We start from the raw sequence: 21,851 nt of genomic DNA, 5'->3' as shown, positions 1-21,851 counted from the left end.
TATCTTTACAATACATATTTTGCGCTTCGAATATTGTTGGATCAATCATATTTTTTCTCTGCTCGTATACTAAAACCTAGCTGATGTTCTTCATATTCTAAGTTTGTGCAAAATTTGAGAAACATATCTCAATTCGTTTGCAAGTTATTAATTTCACGCTGCTAGATCTGTGATTTCGAGCACTGTGCGGCGTTCTGACAGGTTTAAATATTTTTCAATCACGTTGCACTTATATTCGCGGACCAAACGTTATATGTTATACGTGCCCAAAAAGGTATCCTTAACTGCACCCCAAGTGCTGCCGGCTAGGGACTTGAGGACCTTGTCCCTACATCTCAGCTTGTCTCGGGTAGCTGTAACATGTCGTCCACCATGAACATGCTTTCGAATGTGAATGTGCTTGTGGTCGAAATTCCGCTACCATCGACCATAGCATTCAACTCAGTTCTCACCTATGTTGTCCATGTGGTGAACAGAGTGGCGTTAGATTTAGTGGCGGATATTTGTATATTTCTCGGGTGGACAAAGGTGTTAAGATCAGTGAAATTGGAGTGCAGCCTTTGGCAAATCCAGGATCTCAGTGTCATCTGTAGGGGGCGGAATACAGGAGAGGTAGACATTAAACTGTTCCGGAGATAGTACCCCACTTTGGGAACTCTCAATTTCACTCTATTCGGCTTGCACTTCTTGTTTCAGTATTCAACGTACGATTGGCGTGCGCACATGTACTTGATTATCCAACAATTCAAACTTGGCCGGAGGGTTGTCTGTCGATGTTCCCAAGCAGCGTGGAGTGCTTGACAGTATCAAAGACTTTTGGTAAGTCAAGCGCCACCATCGCAGCTCTATCACACGGCTCTGGCTGAGTCCTCGACTAATATATGTGGAGATGGAGTGCAGGGCTATTGTCGAAACCCATGCTGAGGATCGGCCACTGCATAGCTATTTTTGGCGCTGGGGAGGTGTAAAGCCTCAAGGGTCTTTACTACGGGCGAACTTGCTGGCATCCTTGCCTGGCTTTAGTAGCTGGATTACTCTGTCCATTTTCCAGATTTGGTGTGGGTTGCTAGCGACAGGTTGAAGACTTTAGTGGGATACTCGACTCCCGACACATTCAGCATTACCATGGAGATTCCATCAGGGCCCAACGCTTTGGATGATTTAACTTTCCTGATGACATTCACAACATCGTCCATTGTAAATTGTAGTGGTTCATCCCCGACAGAAAGTGACCTAATGTGACGTAGTACTGTTCTCTAACCCTGTCAGATCAGTCAGCGTAACGTCGCCAAACGTGACTGAGGATCGTTGCCCACAATTCACTAATTCCGGCTCCAATCTTGCAGCGTAACGTCGCCAAACGTGACTGAGGATCGTTGCCCACAATTCACTAATTCCGGCTCCAATCTTGCAACTCTTCAGATGATATAACCGCTTGTTCCGCTTATGATCATCATCCAACCTGTTAACTTCGAGTGCCAGCTCCCTGACTCTGGGGTTGGTAAGACGAAGCTCATCACGCGCATTTGCTAAACCCGTCGCCTCTGCTGGGAAATTTGGTCTCACTTCGCGTATTCGACCAGCAGGTATATGGCAAGCGGCTGCAGCAGTAATTATGTCTCGCAACATTCTTTCTGCTACCCGAGCGTCGCAAAAGTTGGACAGATATCTGAAGCGGTGATTAGTGAACTCTCCGAAACTTGGCCAACTAGCTTCCCATTGATTGATGAAAGTGTGGCGTTCATAGGTGATGAAATCGGGCGGTCTGCAGACGGAGACAATTATGGAGAGTTTGTTTAATCCAAGAGAAACGGCGGGTTGCCAGGTGATGCCATTTGTCAGACTCTCCGCTAATTCTGGTACGGGCGTCCTCATTGACCATGCAAAACGTAGAGCTATCAATCTGCTCAGCTGGCACTATACCCCTCTAGTTATTTCCGAGGACTGAGTGTTGTAATCCCTGATGAGCATTAAAGTCCCCCAATACCAGACGGTTATGACCTACCAAAGGCTAATGTTAGGCATATAACCTACCTACCAAATCTACCTCGGCAGTTCCACAGCTGACTGCTACCCCTATACATTCCATGTACTGGTCATTAGAGCCAGACTCAGCGAGATAGGTCTGTATTGAACAGCCTGATGCAATTGGCAATAGCAAATTCCCCACATCCACTTCTGGTGCCATTCTTCCTCAGTACGTTGTAACCAACGCTGTAAGGTGCAGTTGTTGTTAAGCTTGGTTTCCTGCACCGTCGCGACCCTGATATTCCTCCGACTCATGAAATCCACTATTTCCTCGACCTAACCTTGGAGTCCATTGCAATTAAATAGCGAAAATTATGAATTTTCAGGGATTGGAACAGCAACGGCTGGTGTTAAGTGCTGCGTGTGCGGCAGTTTTTGGAGGACTGCGGGGGAGTCGCATATTCTGATGACTTGGGGGGTGTGTTCATTTAGCATGAAGCAACTTAGTCCATGTCGTAGTCCCTGATGCACCCACTCCCGTGTGGTATGTTATGTGGAATGTACATGTTAGAATGCCGCCCTGAGGACATTAAAAGGGTAGCTCCACACGACACAAGTGGATCATGTTCATGAGGAGGCGATTATATAAACGATTTATCATATCAGCACCACAAAGATTAGGGATTAAATATCCGTGAAACTATACCGTGCCATTGTATAGGAGACAAGCCCGTCTGATTTTAAATTAATTTCTTAAATTTACCATTCTGAACTAAAATTTGTAGTTTCCCTTTTTTAATTTTCTTGGCACACTGTCCATCAATTTCTTCACTCTCAAAGTATTCCAAGTGTGGACATTCTGTTTACATTTGCCACACAACGCCATAAACAGCTAATCACCAGCAGCTGATAATAAGAAGAGATACACAAACAGAAATCTCTGCTAACCTTCTCAAAAGAATTGAAAACTTAAAATAAAATAAATAAACAAAACCAACAAAATAAAACGATAACACAGAGATGTGAATATGCAAAAAGCGCATTTGAACCCTACAGATGTTGGGCTGGTGTTCTCTCATTTCAAATCGAAACCAGGGACGTACGCAGGGGGGGGGCACAGGGGGCCCGGGCCCCCCCCGAAATGGTTTGGTCGAACAAAATTTGTTAAGCTGCTGTGACTAGTTATTATAGTTTTATCTCATAAAAATGTTTGTATATTTGCAGATTTCAAATTAAAACTTATATTTTCTTAAGTTTCTGAACAAAAAATGTAAATCATTAACAAGTTTTGTAAGAAAATATTTAAAAACTTTTTGTTTGTATGCTGTTTTTGAGAGAAACTTCCAATGAAGTCTGAATTACTTCTTCATGTCATATCATTTATGTCATATTCGAACTATGTAGAGCTCTAGAGGCTTAAAACTCATCCTGTAACAACAAAAATAACGAGTTCTGTATTGTGTGAATGAAAGTATATAAAAAAATGTCTAGTGGATACAATGTATGAAGGGTAGTCCTTCGTGGACTACATCTTGAAAGCCATTTAGAAATTTGTTTTACTGCCATCGCCAAAATTTTGTTATTCTATTTTAGACAAATTTGCTGCTAAACGGTATGAGAAAATAATAAAAAAAAAAAAAAAAAAAAAACATTGTTCCACAACATCCCATACGGGACAAGGGAGACTTCTCTCATATCAATGAGTGCACCCCGATTCATATTAGCTCAATGATATGGGACCTACTGTTTATCGCCGAGTCCGAACGGCGTGTCTAAAGACACCACTTGTAGAGAAGTTTTACAAGGCTGAAATACTCAGGAAATGTCGCCACCATTACTGAGGGGTATTTTGCCACCGTTGAAAAATGTTTGATGTTGCCTGGCCGGGGAATCGAACCACCGACCTTCTGTGTGCAAGGCGGGAGTGCATACCATTGCACCACGGTGGCACCCGAGAAAATAATAAAGACAAATTAATTTTTGTGCGTCACTTGATTTTTTTCCTTATCATTACCGAAGTATAATTGTAGGCGTAGACTTTAAGGTTACGAGATTATATACACTAGGATTCGATACAAATAGGTCTCATCAAAATAATGATTTTAGACTCCACACAGATATGTTTGGACGATATTCGTTTCAGACATGATGGAAGTACTTACCATTGTCCATCCGTCTGTATCTCTGTTTGTCTGGCAGGTTGGAACTCATGATAACTCTCGAACGGATCAACTGATTTGGTCCAAGTTTTGGATCTCGTAATGTTTTGTCCAAATTAAATTTAAGACATATCGGTACGTCCGCCATAAAAGTTCAACAATTTTCACTAAAATGGTCGAAGGGACTAACCGATTCGGTCTAAAATCGATCCTAATATGGACTATCTTCGTCCACTAGCAAAATTACTTCCAAAAGTACATCAAGTTCCAAGAGAATATGTTTGGACAACATCTTCAGGTCACTCATACAAGTCTAACATAACTGCAGTTTAAAAACTGTTCGAGGATCATTTGGACATTTTGAAGTCTTGTTTACAGCGATATCCTATTTTTCGTGGACAAGTTCATGCTTCCTGACAAAGCTCAAATCAATACTCAAAATCGGGGTACCCTTATATGGGCTATTAGAAAACGTGGACCTATGTTGACAAATTTTTGCAAGGATATTTTCTACATATTGAGAACTCACTGTGCCAAATTTCAGCCACTATGATTGTACAATGAGGCAAATAGACAAAAAATACCTTAAATCGGGAGGTACGGTTATAAGGGGGCTATATCAAATCATGGACCCAGAGACCCCATTTTCAATGCTAGATATTCTCTTGATATAAGTAAGATTTGAGACAAATTTTGTCAGCCTACGTCAAGTGGTTCCGCAGTAAATGAGTTTTTACCCAACACTTGGGTAAATACTCGGGTATTTACCCAAGTTTTTACCCACTTGTTTAAAGTATTGTAAAACTATCCATTTTGAATCGATTTCATAACCTAAACCCAGAAATAGGGTCTAAGATGTTGTGTTAGCGATTCAATATATGTAGTAAATACCCAAATAAATTCCCACAATTTACCGGGTATTTACCCATTGGGTTTTTGCCCACTGTCCATCTCTACGAAATAGTGGCAAAGACAACGGCAATTCTTTGTGGTTGTAAAATTCTGCGATAAACTATAACGTGGGCCTGTATTTTTTTATTATTATTATTAAAAACTTCAATATACTGAAAACGGGGCTTAAATTTTACATGGCGACTTTACCGAATGTGGCCCGATATTTTCTATTTTCAATTCTAAATATCCTACTCTGTAAATATTTAAAATTGTATCCTAAATATTTTGAATTCTTTCTATTGAATTTATATACTTTGTACCAATATTTCATATAAAATCTATTTTTTTGTGTTAAAATTTTCAGTCCATCGGACAACAATTTACCGAGATATTAGCTTTCGAAAGGAAACACTTATTGTGTTCTGTATGTAGCATAGCATCTAAAAACGTCTTTTCCTCGAAGTGGGCACCACTGTTGCTCGAAAACGGATGCTCCGGTCTTTATATGTTTTTGTGGGACTATTGTACACATAAATCATATGCTAACCGAGAGTCTTTAAAAAACTGCTGACGGAGTCCGAAAAAATATCAATTTTTTGACAGTGTGTTTTTTTAAATTTTGATTTTAACTGTTCAAAATTTTTAAAAATTGATTTTTTTAATTCCGTTCCGATAATGGACAAAATTATTAGGTTCGTAATAGTCCCACAAAAATATATACTGATTGGTTTATTCTTTCTCAAATAACAGTGCACAGTGGTCCCACTTGTATGGGAAGCTGCGACAAAATATTTATAATCGTCGGATCAATCTGATTTTTTCAGTATATGCTAAAAATGAGTAGCCAAACAATCATCAATATGGGTCCAGTTTTTGCTATAGGCCCCATGTAGCGGTACCACCCGATTTCAGGTATTTTGAAGCTTTTATCTACATTTTCGGCCCTAATTGGCTGTACTTTGGTAAATGGGGTTCCCAATGGTCAAAAACCTTCTGCGCCAAAAATTGTGGTCTTAGGTCCAGGTTTCGGTATAGCCCTCATATTACGGTACCTCCCTATTTCAGTTATTTTGAGGTTTTTATCTACATTTTCGGTTCGTATTGGTTGTAAGTTGCTATTTGGAGTTCTTAGAGGTCTAAAAACGTCTACGACTGGTATCGTGGACAGGAAAGGAAACAAAATATTCCATTTGAGGTCAGAATATTTCATGGTAGGGGATATAATAAAGTTCGGTGCGACCGAACCTTACATATTTGCTTGTTTTTCACATAATGTGTAGCATCATACATATATCAAAAATATACAAATGTAAAAAATACACTCATAAGTAGATCCCAAAACAAAAATGTCTAAATTTTTGAAGAAAAACCCAAAACAAACAATTAAAACACAAAACAAAGAAGAAACTGAGAATACAGTAATACGGCATATTCACTGAAACGACCAGAGGCATCGTCAGTATTTTTAATGTCACACACGGAAATGCAAATATATGCAGCTGGAACCAAATTTTTTGTAAACTTGACACTATTTCGAACATTCTCCAAAAAATTTGGAGAGTGGCGAAGTTAGTAAAACTTAACTTCAATTTTGGACTTGGAAAAACAAAATCCACAAAAAAGTATTATAATAAATGTGATTTCCAGCACATTTTATGCCAATAATGGGTAAAATTTTTATGTAAACTTAATTAGACAATCTTGTAATAAAACTTCCATTTCGAAAAAAATAATTTTATCATTTCAATTTTGAGTTACTTGCCTTGTAAGAAGTCACAACCTTACTGATGTTTTTAAAGTTTTTAAGAGATCATACGTAAATGGTCAACTTCTTCTGTTTTGTTTTGTTAAATACCGTTATAAATCACAAAAACAGTGCTGGAATATTAAAATGTGATATGTTTAGAGACAATTTGCTGAATTGTCGCAGAGATTTGCTGATATCGATTTTTCGATTTTTGTCGCAGGTTGGGACCAGTGTGCAGTGGGTACCGCAAACTGCTTTAGTAAAAACAGTGCTTTATAGGCGGGAATTTATTTGTCAGAAAGATTATACAAAAACAAAAAAAAAATAGAAGGTAACTCAAGGTTTAACAGATTTCATATAAAAATGCATGAAAATGGCTTTTCTGATACTTATAATTGGACATAACCCCTTTAAATAGCTTTACGTAACGCTACGCAACATTTGAATTTTTCATGATTTTTGGTCAAGTTGGGCCCCCCCCGAAATGAAATCCTGCGTACGTCCCTGATCGAAACCATCCATACGGGCGGCATGCTCGGAATAAGTGTGAGCTGGTGAATGGAAGACAAAACAACTGTGACCAGACTCAGTACTCGCACCACAAAAGCAGCATTTAGTCAGTCGTCGGAACCTCGCGGTCGCGTAATCTACAACACAACGACGAGTTTTAATTGAATATTTCTTTAGTCTGGTGGTACTGCTATTGGCGCTCTACAAAAAAAAAAGAAAAACACAAATAATATTTGTTTTATTTCAATTCATTTATTATTTCTAAAAATAACAACAAAATATCAAATGAACGTAAAAAAATTAGCAAATATGAAATTAAATTAACAAAAATTAAACAAAGTGAAGTGGAATTATGTTTGAATAGAATTTTGTCCAAAGAGAGTGTCGAAGAGTGTGACTGAATGTCAGAAGTTTATTTTAAGTTGAAGTTCGAGTATAAATTTCCAAGCCAAAAATGACCAAAATCGATTGCAAATCCAGGCGTGGCACCAAAATATCGGTGATCATATTAGGCGGAGCTTTGTGTGCCGTCATGATGGCTTATTTTGTTTTTGGTGACAACAACGATGAACGTGGCCTACGTAATTTACGAATGATATCCATAGTAAGTTGGCCTAAATTGTCATATTATGTTATGTCGTTTTCGTATGCAGCGGAACAGTGGCTCAGAGCAAAATAATTGTATCATTGTATTCAAAGTGCTATAGAATTTGTATATAATAGATGCAAAATATACTTTGAAATAGCAAAAATTCCCACAAAGCTGAATTTTAGTGGAGAGCTAGGGTTTGCCACATTAGAAGTAATATCCTAAAAGTTTACATCAATCAAATGAGTCCAAAAAAGTTATTCGGTTTCGAAGGTCAAATTTTAGGGTTTTTTTTTTTTTTGTTTTCTGAACTTTTGTTCAAAACGGTTGATGGTTTTTTCCTAGAACGAATCGTTTTGACATTTTTTTGCACCAAGTTATTTTTACGGGACCTGTTACGACGCACAGTGGATCCACTTGTATGGAGAAAGTGGCCAAAAATATTTAGAGTGTAAAAATCAAGCCAATGCGCCGGTTACAGCTTTGTGCTGCTGCAAGGAGAGTTTTAAGAAACCACGAGCGTAACATTCTCCCCTCTTTCCCCTCTGGAGGGGGTATACGGTGACAATCGTTTTATTCTGTTAATACAAAAGGACATGAACTAAGGTCGCGATTATTTTATGAGCTGATTAAAAAAATCAATATTTTTGTCTGAAATTGGTAAAATTTTTAATATAGATCTTATAGCGTTCTTCCTGGTAGGCACGTACCAACAACGTAAGACAAATTAGGAAGAAGATTTCTTCATCTTGCCACTGATGCCAATTATGTTAATGTACGTGGTCAGATAACAGAGTTATACGCGAATATATCCATAGAAAACCTATTCTAGGGCTGCTTAAGTCAGCGATTTTAATACTGAATAATCTTAAACCAATGACCTTTTTTGGAAAATTATTCCCGAGGTGGGCACTGGTGGGCATCATGACTAAAACCTTAGGTCAAATTTAAGCATATCATCGAATCGGCATTCCAAAATACACTAAGAAAATATGCAGCTAACTAGAATTTCGCAACACGCTAAAACACTATTTTCTAATAAAAATTACGCTATTACCTCCTCCTTCAAAATCCACTATAATATTTTGCTATACGTATTAGTTTCGCGATTTTTTGAATATATTTACTTGCACTTAAAATATAGGTTGTACTCACAAAAAAAAATATTAGTCAAATGTACCGACTTTTGAAGCTATTCTTAAGAAGATCGCGTTCGAATGAAACAAAAACTAATATATTTTTTAAAACGTCCATGTCATAGCTGTCAGAGTTGCCAGATGTTGTACCAAAATTTTGACATTCATTTTTTTATTTTTGGCCAATGGGTGGATCCACTGTGCGACGGCGCAATTTTTTTGAGGGCAAGTCCATAAGTCAAAAAAAAAAACAAACAAACCTGCCAACAAAATTGGTTTCGTCCAAACGTTATATTCGTATTATTTCTTACAGACTCGAATTATATCCGAATATTGACTACAACAGACCGCTCTTTCGAGTACCTCCAAGACGAAGTTTGGAAAGAGTGCAGTTAAGGGTTTGGGATCGGTTTTAAATTTTTGACAACATGTTTTGCATGCGGCCCTAGGTACATTCGTAAATATACACTTCCTGAGATAATGGCCCAGAAACTAAAAAAAAACCCTATAGACGGCAGAAATATTGTGTTTTATTCTTTTATTTAGGTACAAGGCTGAGGGTGTACAATTGAGGCACAGCTGACTGATACTTTCTTACTTGTTTCCCGCATATCCTCCACTAATTTGAATGTCATGCCCTGATTTGCCCTGATTCGAATGTCATGCTTGATGGTAGAGAATTCCCACCACTAACTGCCTCAAGATTGTAGGGTCCACATTCGACAGTATGTTCATGTCGTCCTAACAAGCCATAGCTACGAGTATATGCGTCAAGCTGAGATGTAGGAACAAGGTCCTCAAGACTCTAAACGGTATCACAGACAAAGAACCATATAACGCGATAGGTCGGTCTGTGATAAGTAATGCGGCGCCATTCTTGTCCGCGAATATAAGTGCCCGCGGGCATATGAAAGTTGTTGTTGGTGGCCATCCCTGCTTTAATGACAACAAATTGGACATGCGCTTCCTAGCGATGACTGTAATACCCTGAGCAAGCGTAGTCTGGCTATCCTTTCTGCCAAGAATTGAAAGACCAAGAAACACAGAGACGTTCTACCGAAGCCGAAAGGAGATCTTGGCAACTCAGAACTCCGATTTTACTCGCGAGAGAGGGGAACGAAACGTTGGAACACTATCTCTGTCATTTCCTAGCCTTTGCGACGCTGGCAAAGGCTAGGAAATGGACAGAACTTCTAAAATAGCGAAAACTAAATATTAATCTCCTCCATACTTCTGAAATTAGAGCATACAACAGTCTTACACTGGCTTAAGTGTATGTCTATACGGACATGTGGCAATTTTTATATCGCCCTCTTCTCAATCTAACATAACCTAGCGAATTTTACTCTCACTCGAAAACGAGCGAAGCACATGCGGTCTTATTTGAGTGACATAAAATAACACTATGCAACACAAAAATTATTACCATATTCTGGCACCGCAGCGTGATAGAAGATCAAAAAAGAGAAGACACGTGTCTCGCCGTTTTTTCTTTCTCATCAACTTTTGCGGTTATAGGCCTCCAAAGGTTTGAGGCTTCGATGTCGAAAGGTGTCATTTTGTATGGACTATACCTTCCAAACCGTAAGGAAATTTGAATTCATATCAGAGGCAAAGTTGTAGCACATCTCCAAATGAACAAAAATTGTAAACACATAAAATCCACCAAACTTCATCTTCTAGGCCATAACCGTCAAGATGTAATTTCTTTTTACATTTTTTCTCGGGTTTTGGTCTACAGATATCAAACCGATCAAATTTGAAGCAAACAGATAACTACAAAAATGTACCTTAGATCTCTGCAACACTGAAAATGCAAACAACTTCTAGTATGCATTTTTTGAAAGTACATATTTAGACTACAAAACCCCTAGTAGGGATTTGTCCTGTCAGATCCAGATCGGATTTTATGGCATCATCTAAACCGGACTAAATCTACACTTTTTTGCATTTATCAGGCCTTTATCTCAGAAACGAATAGGAATTTGGCCTTGCTGTCTTTAGCAATATTGTAGCATCAATGACATGTTCTGGAGAGTTGTGTATTACATTCCAGGGAATATTTTTCCAAAAGAAAATATTCAGAAAAAATTACCGGTTTTGGAGATACGGTGCGAAATGTACAAAAATAGTGGACAAAAAAAAACATTGTTCCACAACATCCCATACGGGACAAGGGAGACTTCTCTCATATCAATGAGTGCACCGCGATTCATATTTAGCTCAATGATATGGGACCTACTGTTTATCGCCGAGTCCGAACGGCGTGTCCTAAGACACCACTTATAGAGAAGTTTTTCAAGGCTGAAATACTCAGGAAATGTGGCCAACATTACTGAGGGGTATTTTGCCACCGTTGAAAAATGTTTGGTGTTGCCTGGCCGGGGAATCGAACCACCGACCTTATGCGTGCAAGGCGGGCGTGCATACCATTGCACCACGGTGGCACCGGTGGAATTTTTGCATATATTTTGAAATTTGAGGCAATAAATGTAGTTTTTCGAGTTCATTAGTTCTCACAATATTTATTCAAATTTGCTTCAGAGGTCAGAAGAAGATTCGCATTGGTTTCAGAGATATAGCCCCGAATTTCTTTAAAAACTCAATATTTAACCATGTTTAGATGGGGCCATAAAATCCGAGCTGGATCTGACACAACAAAACCCAACTAGGGTTTCTTGTCGTTTGGGTCTGTACTTTCAAAAAATCCTCAGTTCGAATTGTTTGCACAAGATCACCTTAAAAATTTTGCACAGTGGTACCGTAATATGGGGGCTATACCAAAACATAGACCTATATTGACAGTTTTTAGTGGAGACATTTTGTGATCACTAGGAACTTCAACAGTCAAATTACAGGTGAAAATTTTTAGCTAAAATCTTCAACATGCAAAACATCGGGAGGTACCGTTATATGGGGGCTACACCAAAACATGGACCTATGTTCACAGTTTTGGGTGGAGATGTTTTATGACTACCAGGTACCTCACCCGTCAAATTACAGGTATAATATATATAATTGTTCCACAAACATCCCAGACGGGACAGGGGAGTCTTCTCTCATATCAATGAGAGCACCCCGATTCATATTAGCTCAATGATATGGGACCTACTGTTTATCGCCGAGTCCGAACGGCGTGTCCTAAGACACCACTTGTAGAGAAGTTGTACAAGGCTGAAATACTCAGAAAATGTCGCCAACATTACTGAGGGGTTTTTTGCCACCGTTGAAAAGTTTTCTGATGTTGACTGGCCGGGGAATCGAACCCACGACCTTCAGCGTGCAAGGCGGGTGTACATACCATTGCACTACGGCGGCACCCCAATTACAGGTAGTTCAGTAAAAAAAATTTAGCTAAAATCCTCAAAATGCCGAAAATCGGGCGGTATCGTTATATCGGGGCTATACCAAAACATGGACCTATGTTGACGGTCTTCAGTGGAGATATTTTGTGACTACTGGGAACCCAAAGCGTGAAAATGCAGGTAGTTCGGTCAAAAAATGTAGGTAAAATCCCCAAAATACCGAAAATCGGAAGGTACCGTTATAGGGGAGCTATACCAAAAAGTGGTCCGATATAGCCCATCTTCGAACTTGACCTGCCTATGGAAAAGACACTCGGGTGCAAAATTATAGCGCTCTAACACAATTATTGCGAACGCTAGAGTGATTACAACAGACGGACATGCAAATTTTACAAAATTTATATGGAGGCAAATTATTCGTTCGATGTGTTACAACCAGAAAAACAAACTTAATATACCCTCCATACTATGGTGGAGGGTATAAAAATATAAAATGTCGTATGGAATTTGACACTAACATTACAACCCACTTTTCAGTCAGCTGGGTATTGCTGTTACCTTATTTGGTTCTACCATGTATTGTACTAATCAATTTAATATGTTGTATTGACATTCATTCAGCTGTGAGCCACTGTATGTTTTTATTCATTGTACACTTATTCGTTGTTGACGTTTGGCTGCGGCATGCGCCACAAATTAAAAGTTACAATGTGCATAGAAATGCAGCCAAACAAATGTTGTGATTATTGTTTTTGCTTTAAAATACAATATGAACGCAAAAAGAGACTTGTAATCGGAGGAGATTACAATGTACATTTATTGGAAACAATAAATGTGTAAGAATATTCAATATTTACAAATATTTGAAATAAATTCATTTCTATATTTATATACATATATTCTCTCCCATCTCTCGTATAACTTTTAGAATACGTGATTTCATTTGATCTCAAAAATTTCTTTATCACAGTGTCAGTGATTTGTAAAGTGTGAGATTAGACAGTTGAGAGATGTTCTTATCTGCATGCTGTTCACTTAGATTAATATGAGACCTATAGAACAAATTAATTTTTAGCTTTATCTCAAATTTATGTTTGTTTTTATTATACTGTGCGGCGGTATATAAACTCAAAGATTCGCTAAACGTTGTAGCCTATAAATACAATACGATCGTTCTCACGAAACAGATTACAACAACAGCTATAAAGAAGTTCTAGATTGTTTAAATGGATGACGTAGGGAATGAAAAATACCAAGCAACGGTCCTGATCGGCTTTACATGATAAATTCCACGAATTATTTTGGTTGTTCATTCATCTCAAGTGAACACTGACCATCCCGTGGTATCAGTGGAGAGCTGCTTTTAAGGGGGTTTGGCCATTTGCAAATTTTACAAAATCGAAAAAAATGTTTATTGGATCATTTTAAAGTACAGATTACAGAATAGAACATGTTGCAAAAAATTTCGAGTCTATCGGACAAAAATTGGCTGAAATATAAGAGTTAGAATGGAAATTTTCATTTTGATTTGTATGTAAGTTGGACATCGGTAAGCTGCAATCACAATAGATGGCCACATCATATTCCACTCAACTGGCCCAATTGCTTAATCAAAGCACTTCTCGTCCCAATAACATATCAGCACTGTGGCAACATATTGTCCACTCCATGCAAACAGCCGTGAAATCCATACTGGGATACCAGAGTGGCGGAGGTTTCTGGAACCCATGGTATGACCAGAAGTGTCGTGCTGCTACCGAAGAGAAAAATGAGGCATATAGGTCTACTCTACAATCAGAAACAATGCATTGCACACGGGAGGTATCCTAAGAAAATGACATTTTTCCAAACTGATACCACAGATCCAATCCCAGAAGATGGTATAGAATGTATAAAGCCAGCAATAAAGCGGGTGAAGAATAATAGGGCAGCAGGAGCCGATGACCTACCAGCCGAGCTGTTTAAAACCGGAGGCGACACGCTGATAAGGTGTATACATCAAGCTATTTAGTGCCATCTGGCAGGAAGAACGTGTACCCGACGATTGGAACGTGAACGTCCTATGACCAGTCCACAAGAAGGGAGATAAGACTGTGTGCTCCAATTACTGGGGCATAAGTCTGCTTCCTATTGTACACGAAGGAAAAAAGGCCTCTCTAAAATATGTCCCAAACATATTTTGCAGCAAACATATATTTGTTTGCAACCAGTGCCAAACATAACATATGTTTGTTTGGACGCAAAAAACAAACAAACATATGTACCAGTGGACGTTTACTGCGATGAAGGGAGCGTAAATTTCAATGTAAAACACATTGAAATGTATGCTCACTTGCTCTCAGTAAGCGCTCACTGGCTCTCTCTAACATATACACACATATATAAATGGTGGTGGTTTATTGAAATGCATAGAAATACAAAACACAAAAAGCAACAACAGACACATAGGTACATAAAAAAATTCCAAAGAAATACATAACAGACTTTAATAAAAGAAAAACGAAATGAAATAATTCATAAAACACCCACCATACCATTGCTATCGAAAACGATATCGTTTTCGAATGTTTCTCGATAGTTTTGCGGATATTTTGTTCGAGAACACCACACGAGAATAAATTGAAAACGATCCAGTCGTCGCTTAGTTTGTGGCAGGAAATCCTTCGATTTTGAATATCGTTAATACGATTATTTGCGAATGATTAACGATAGTTTTTACGATAATGACGAAAACCTTTTTTTTTTGAAGTTTCTTCATGTTTCTGTTATGTGCCTACTTTTTCGTCTTTATTTCTTTGATAAACATTGTTGTCTTGTATTGTGTTTATCATATTATACGTAGCATTTATATTGAAATTATTTGAAACAAGCAAATGGGAATTTTTTACAAACTACAGAAAATTATTTTTGAAAACCAAAGAAAAACCAAAGAAAAAAATGTTTCTCGAAACAATTTTTCTTGTGAAGAAAAAAACATTTGCCAAATGTTTGAAAACGATATCGTTTCCGAACATTTGTGGCGATCATTCGAATAATATCAGCAACTGGAATGGGGGGAAGTATATAGGGGGGAATATATAGAAACAAATATAAGAAAGTACTAACAAATCACGAGATTAGTCTAGCAACAAAGATACGATTCACGAAATGTTACATTTGGTCTGTGTTATTATATGGAGCTGAAACGTGGACAATTAAAAGTGCAGATGAAAAGAAAATCGAAGCGTTCGAAATATGGTTATATCGACGAATTTTGAAGATACCATACACTGCTCACATAACAAACCAGGAAGTACTGAGAAGAATGAACCAGGAAAGACAACTCCTACATACTGTCAAATCCCGAAAAATCTCATACTTGGGTCACCTTATGAGAAATACAAAATACAAATTTCTACAAAATATTATAAAAAGGAAAATAGAAGGAAGCCGAAGTAGAGGCAGGAGAGAGATATATTGGTTAAAAAACATTCAAGACTGGACGGGATACAGAGATGAAACCAACTTACTAAATGCCGCTAAAAATCGAGAACTTACCTACAACTAGATAATAATTATATTGGAAATTCATTTTAAAACATGTAAACAATAATATTGTATGATCGCTTTACATCCGAATATCGGATTCGCAAATAAAGAAGAAGAGATATAGAAACATCGTTGAACGCTTCTCCTTAGTTGTGAATAAAACACATTCTCCTCAAAGTTGAAATCGTCAGCGGAAAATCGAGATCTGGAATCAAATGATTATATACTGTAATAAATAGGTACATCCATATTTCAAATATACATATGCACGTATGTATATGAAAAAAGTATTGATGTAATTACCATTAAATGCGATTTCTTCCTTGTCTAAAATATATTTCCATTTTTGATTCAATTATAAAATTTCCAATTATAAAATGTATTGGGCATTTAATTTACTAAAGAGCACCATTTGTTTAAGAAAAAACAAAACACTGATTTATTCACTCACTTTACCGTCTTTACTCAACGATTGTATTTAGAAATATATAATTGTTCCACAAACATCCCAGGCGGGACAGGGGACTTCTCTCATATCAATGAGTGCACCCCGATTCATATGGGACCTACTGTTTATCGCCGAGTCCGAACGGCGTGTCTTACGACACCACTTTATAGAGAAGTTGTACAAGGCTGAAATACTCAGAAAATGTCGCCAACATTACTGAGGGGTATTTTGCCACCGTTGAAAAGTGTTTGATGTTGACTGGCCGGGGAATCGAACCCACGACCTTCAGCGTGCAAGGCGGGTGTGCATACCATTGCACCACGGTAGAAAACTGAAGAAAAAACGACAACATAAGTCATACAAATTGTTTCTTTTCCTCTTCGCTTGCTACGTTGGTTAACAACAACAAAGCACGAAACACACACGTTTGGCCGCGTTCACAACCAAAGTAAAAACTAACTTTTTTTATCCTCCCGTCTTTGCTTCTACATATACACAGCTCTTTATTATAAAACAGCATTTCGCAGCCGCGAGATCCTTTGTGTTACTCTCTTTGCAAAAATCCTCTCTCCACACATAAAAACTATGTTCTAACATAAAAAATATGTTGGTACCCAAACAAATAAAATTGAGATATCTTACGAAATGTTGCAAACATATATTTGTTTGGACACAAACAAATTATGTTTGGATCCAAACCAGTTCCCAACAAATTTTTGGATCCAAACATATTTCTAACATATATTGTTCTGTGTGTATATAAGATAGTATCTGGCATATTGTGTGAACGACTAAAGCTTATGGTCAGTGAAATAATTGGACCCTATCAGAGCGGCCTTAGACCGGGCAAATCCACCATTGACCACATATTTACCTTGAGGCAATTTCTTAAAAAGACCCAAGAAATGCAGATCGACAACTACCATCTTTTTGTCGATGTTATCATCGCAGCCTTCGACAGCCCTATAAGTTCAAAGGTGTTCCAAGCCATATCTGATTTTGATATCCCGGCAAAGCTCATTCGGCTTTGTAAGATGACATTAACTGATATTCGGTCCTTAGTTAAAATAGGCAGAAACCTCTCTGAAGAGTTTATTACCAAAAGAGGTTTCAGACAAGGAGACAGCCTGTCGTGTGATCTCTTCAACATCCTGTTGGAAATGGTTATACGAGATGTGATGGTAAAAAGAAGTGGATCAATATATACAAACAGCAATATGTTACTTGCTTATGCCGACGATATTGACATCATGGGTCGGTCGATAAAAGAAGTAACTGATAGCTTTGCAAAAGCCGAAAGGGAATCTGCTAAAGTCGGTCTGGCAGTAAACGCACCGCCATAAATACAACAAACAACATCAGATGTGGAATTCGAAGAAGAATAGTTTTGGCCAACAGACGCTACTTTAAGCTAAGTAAGCAGAGCAGTTTAAGAATAAAGCCACATCTCGTCAAACAAAAGTAACACTTAACAAAACATTGATACTATCCCTGCTAAGGTATGGTTCCGAAACATGGGTACTTGCGCAAGCAGATAGAGCAGGGCTTGGTGTGTTCGAGAGAAAAATTCTTCGAAAGATCTACGGGCCAATCTGCGTTGACGGCGAAAATCGACGTCGTATCAACAATAAGCTATATCAACTATACAACTACATCAGTATAGTTGAATGAATCGAGACACAACGATTGCGTTGGCTAGGCCATGTCATATGAATGAGTGATGATGAACCCGCAAAAAAGGCGTATAAATACTGGCCGCATTACGGCACTCGCAGAACTGGAAGACCAATGCTTCGTTAGAGCGAACAATTGAAACGCGACATCAGGAAACACCATATCCCAGATTGGGAAAATACAGCAGGAAACAGAGAAAATTACAGATCTTTTCTTAGTTCGGTTTATAGAACAAATGTTCTGTAAAAAGCCAGCTAAGTAATACCCAGACAGACGACGGCAACGTTAATTTGCATTAAGATGTGCATTTAATTTTAACCTGACAGACGACAGTTCCTGCATTTACGAAACAGCTGTTTGCTGGTAAACAATTGTTTTCTTGTTGTTTGCAATGTGTCTCAGAGCATGAAAATGCTCTCTCTCCTACATGTAGTATATGGGCTCTCTTTTACAGTATTGCCATATTGAAATACCTAAATTCGATTGAAATTCAGTTTGATTTTGTGCATTAAGAATGTGGATAATGCACGAATTAATTTGAATTAAGGTAGTTAATGCAAATTAACGCTGCCGCCTGTCTAGGGTATAAGAAACTTTCCTTTATATGGTTTATAAGCTTCGTACGAATACCTGGTTCGTTTATCGAATTCCACATTATTTTCGCTATAGTCGGTGGCACACAAATGACCCAGGAATTTCAACATTCTGTTTCTCCTTTCTTACCAAGTTTTTTTACATTCGCTCGAAAGTCTCTTTCTCCCAGATGAGAGAAGGAAGGATTTCAGCACTGAGATTTATATCGGTGTGCCATCAACGCAGACAGTTTTCTATTTGGTAATTGTTTAATGGCAGTGGCAAATTATTGCTCCAGCGATAGGCAGTGTCTCCGATGTACTCGATATTCGGACATAATTCGAGGTTGTAAGAAATAATACGATGTGGGTGTTTTTTTAAGCCCGATAGAACTTGAAATTGTAAAAAATAACACAAAAAATTAAATTGTAATCAAAATTTTTTTTTATTCGAAAGATCAATACGTGACATTAACATTTGAAAATGATTTCGGGCATATAGGCACCGCGGCTGTTCTTGACGAAGTGCATTCTGGACGTCCAATTTTTGGCCACTTTTTCGAGCACTGCTGGCCGTATGTCACGAATAACACGAACAATGCTGGCCTCAAAGGCATTAATTGTTGCTGGTTTATCAGCATAAACCAGTGACTTCACGTAGCCCCACAGGAAATAATCGAGAGGTGTCAAATCGCACGACCTTGGAGGCCAATTGACAGGTCCACTTCTCGAAATCAACTTATCGCAAAATTTTGATTTCAATAAGTCGATGGTTGCGTTCGCCGTATGGCACGTAGCGCCATCCTGTTGAAACCACATCTCCTCCGGATCAATGTCATCCATATTTTCAAACAAAAAATCATTGATCATGGTGCGGTAACGATCTCCATTGACCGTAACGCGAGCTCCGGCCTCATTTTTGAATAAATAAGGTCCGATTCTGGATGTAATGGAGTCTGTAGGGTCTCTTGCGGATTGGTCTCACTCCATATGCGGCAATTTTGCTTATTAACAAACCCGTTAAGCCAAAAATGCGCCTCATCGCTGAACACAATTTTGCGATAAAACAACGGGTCATTTGCCAACTGATCTAGAGCCCAATCGGCGAAAGAACGACGCATATAATGGTCTCGTGGCTTCAATTCCTGCACCAGCTGGATCTTATACAGGTGTAGGCCGAGATCTTTGCGCAAAATTTTCCAAGTAGTGGACGGACAGAGCCCCAATTCCTGCGACCGACGACGAATCGATAAATTTGGATTTTCTTCCACACTTTCGTTTACAGCGGCGATATTGTCTTCAGTACGCACATTCCTTCGACGTGCTGGTGTTATTGCATCCTTTAGAGAGTATGTGGTACGAAATCTTGGAGTCTTTAAATGTACCCGGACATAACAATGTGTTCACGGACATAACTATCAAAAAATCGGACTTAACTCTCAAATATTGTTGAAGAAGATTTTATACTCATAGCCTTTTAACATCTGCAGAAATCCCGCCCGAAGAACATTTTTTGAGCTGTGGTGTAGGGTATTATGTAGTCGGTCTCGCCTGCTTTTGATCTTTTTCTTACTGACTTTGATTGATAAACATTCTTTTAAGCTTTTCAGGCATGGCGAAAAGAATCCTAGTGAATTATATCCTAATGATCCACATGTTACTTATGAATGGCCGGGTGGTTTGGGAGCCCTAACTCAGGTGAATATTGACTCTATATTTTAAGGAGCTCTAATAGTACGTTTATATATAACCGGATTTAACAAACCCACTGGGTTTTAAATGTCAATTCCATTACATATACGTCAAACAAATCCTCATAAAGAAGGTTAACCCTGCAAAAGGCTATAATATAAACATGGCCTAACTGTTTAAATATTTCTTTTATAGAAAGGCAGTCTGCAGGCCTATAATTTGGGTAAAAATTTACGAATGCGTTACTATCGCTTGCTGCCACAAAATGGACTCTACACCGCACAACAAGTATCGGTCTTAAGTTCAGCAGCAGAACGATGTCTGATGAGTGCAAATAGTTTATTGGCAGGATTTATGCCACCACTGGAACACAATAATCCGCTACCCATTGAATGGCAAACAGTGGCGGTGAATTCCATACCACGGAAGGAGGATACGGTAAGCATATTTGTTAATAAATACATACAAAAATTAGAAATATATTGGTTTTCTTTTCAGTTATTGGCCCAAAAGAAACCTTGTGCAAAATATGATACCATCCTGGAAAAGCTTTATAAAACCCCACCACCAGATTTGAGAAAACTTGATGACGACAATTACAATCTGTATCGTCTGTTGACCAAACACACGGGACAAAATATCACCTCAGTACTGGATGTTGAACTGTTGTATAACATTTTAAAGATAGAAAGTGAAGCCGGGCTAACACTACCCGATTGGGCTGAAAACATTTATCCCGATCGTTTGGAACCCTTGGCTGAACGCAGTTACACTTTGTTTACAGAAACAAATCTAATGAAAAAGGTAAAGGGTGGGGCTTTTCTCACCGAAATCCATTCGAAAATGCTGAACAAACGTAAACGTAACCTGAATCCAGATCGGAAAATTTTCCTCTATGCTGGCCATGATGTGACGCTGGTCAATGTAATGAATTCATTGAATATTTTGGATCAAACAGCCAAACTGCCGGAATATGCATCGGCCTTGGCATTTGAGTTGCATCACAGTGCATTGTTTAAAGATGATTTTGAGGTTAAGGTGGGTTTGTTTTTTTTTTTTTTTTTTTTTTTTTTTTTTTTTTTGTTTGAGGATAATTGAGATTTGAGTTTTCTTTTTTTATTTATAGATTGTTTATTACTACAACAGTGATGACAAGTTTCCCAAGGAATTGACCATACCAAATTGTGATGCTCCTTGCTCTTTGACCCAATTCACAGCTTCAATTAGCCATTTACTTTTGGATAACTACGATGAAACTTGTGAAAATCCTCAACCTGAGTGTAAATAAATTGGTACTTATGTATTTGGGGTATTTTCGATACTCTATTAGAATCTTTGTTATTTATTGTTAGATGTAAACAAATACTTTTGTGATAAGGTGTAAAAAGCTTAATAAAATGTTTGTTGTTGTTAAAGATATAATACAATTTTGAGATTTGTATGAAATGCTTCGAACTTTATGGATCTAGAATGTCGGTTCAAAACCCCAGGGATAATTAGGATTAGACCGAAACTCAATAGACAGACAGTCCCGCAGTCCTGAATTTACATATGTGTCATGGCCTTCGTTTAAACCAATCGGAACCTTTGTTTGGTATTTTCTACATCCTTCAGCATTTTTCAATATAA

The 21,851-nt window shown here is 38.1% G+C and overlaps 1 protein-coding gene across 2 annotated transcripts; it reads left to right on the top strand.

Moving 5' to 3' along the window:
• The first annotated feature begins 7,275 nt into the window (after positions 1-7,275).
• Positions 7,276-21,649, top strand: LOC141390011 (venom acid phosphatase Acph-1). 2 transcript variants are annotated; one of them, XM_073962400.1, is made up of 5 exons: positions 7,276-7,882; positions 20,133-20,228; positions 20,418-20,660; positions 20,721-21,260; positions 21,349-21,649. In XM_073962400.1, exons 1-5 carry the CDS (start codon positions 7,733-7,735, stop codon positions 21,508-21,510), a joined length of 1,191 nt encoding a protein of 396 aa, XP_073818501.1. In that variant the 5' UTR covers positions 7,276-7,732; the 3' UTR covers positions 21,511-21,649. The 2 variants fall into 2 exon arrangements, with proteins under 2 accessions (XP_073818501.1, XP_073818502.1); XM_073962401.1 differs by lacking the exon at positions 20,133-20,228 and having other exon boundaries at positions 7,357-7,882.
• Positions 21,650-21,851: the final 202 nt, after the last annotated feature.

This window comes from Musca autumnalis, unplaced genomic scaffold (genome assembly GCF_047663935.1).
Source record: "Musca autumnalis isolate F117 unplaced genomic scaffold, ASM4766393v1 scaffold_1, whole genome shotgun sequence".
Classification (NCBI taxonomy): domain Eukaryota; kingdom Metazoa; phylum Arthropoda; class Insecta; order Diptera; family Muscidae; genus Musca; species Musca autumnalis.
This window is presented reverse-complemented; position numbering and strand designations above follow the sequence as displayed.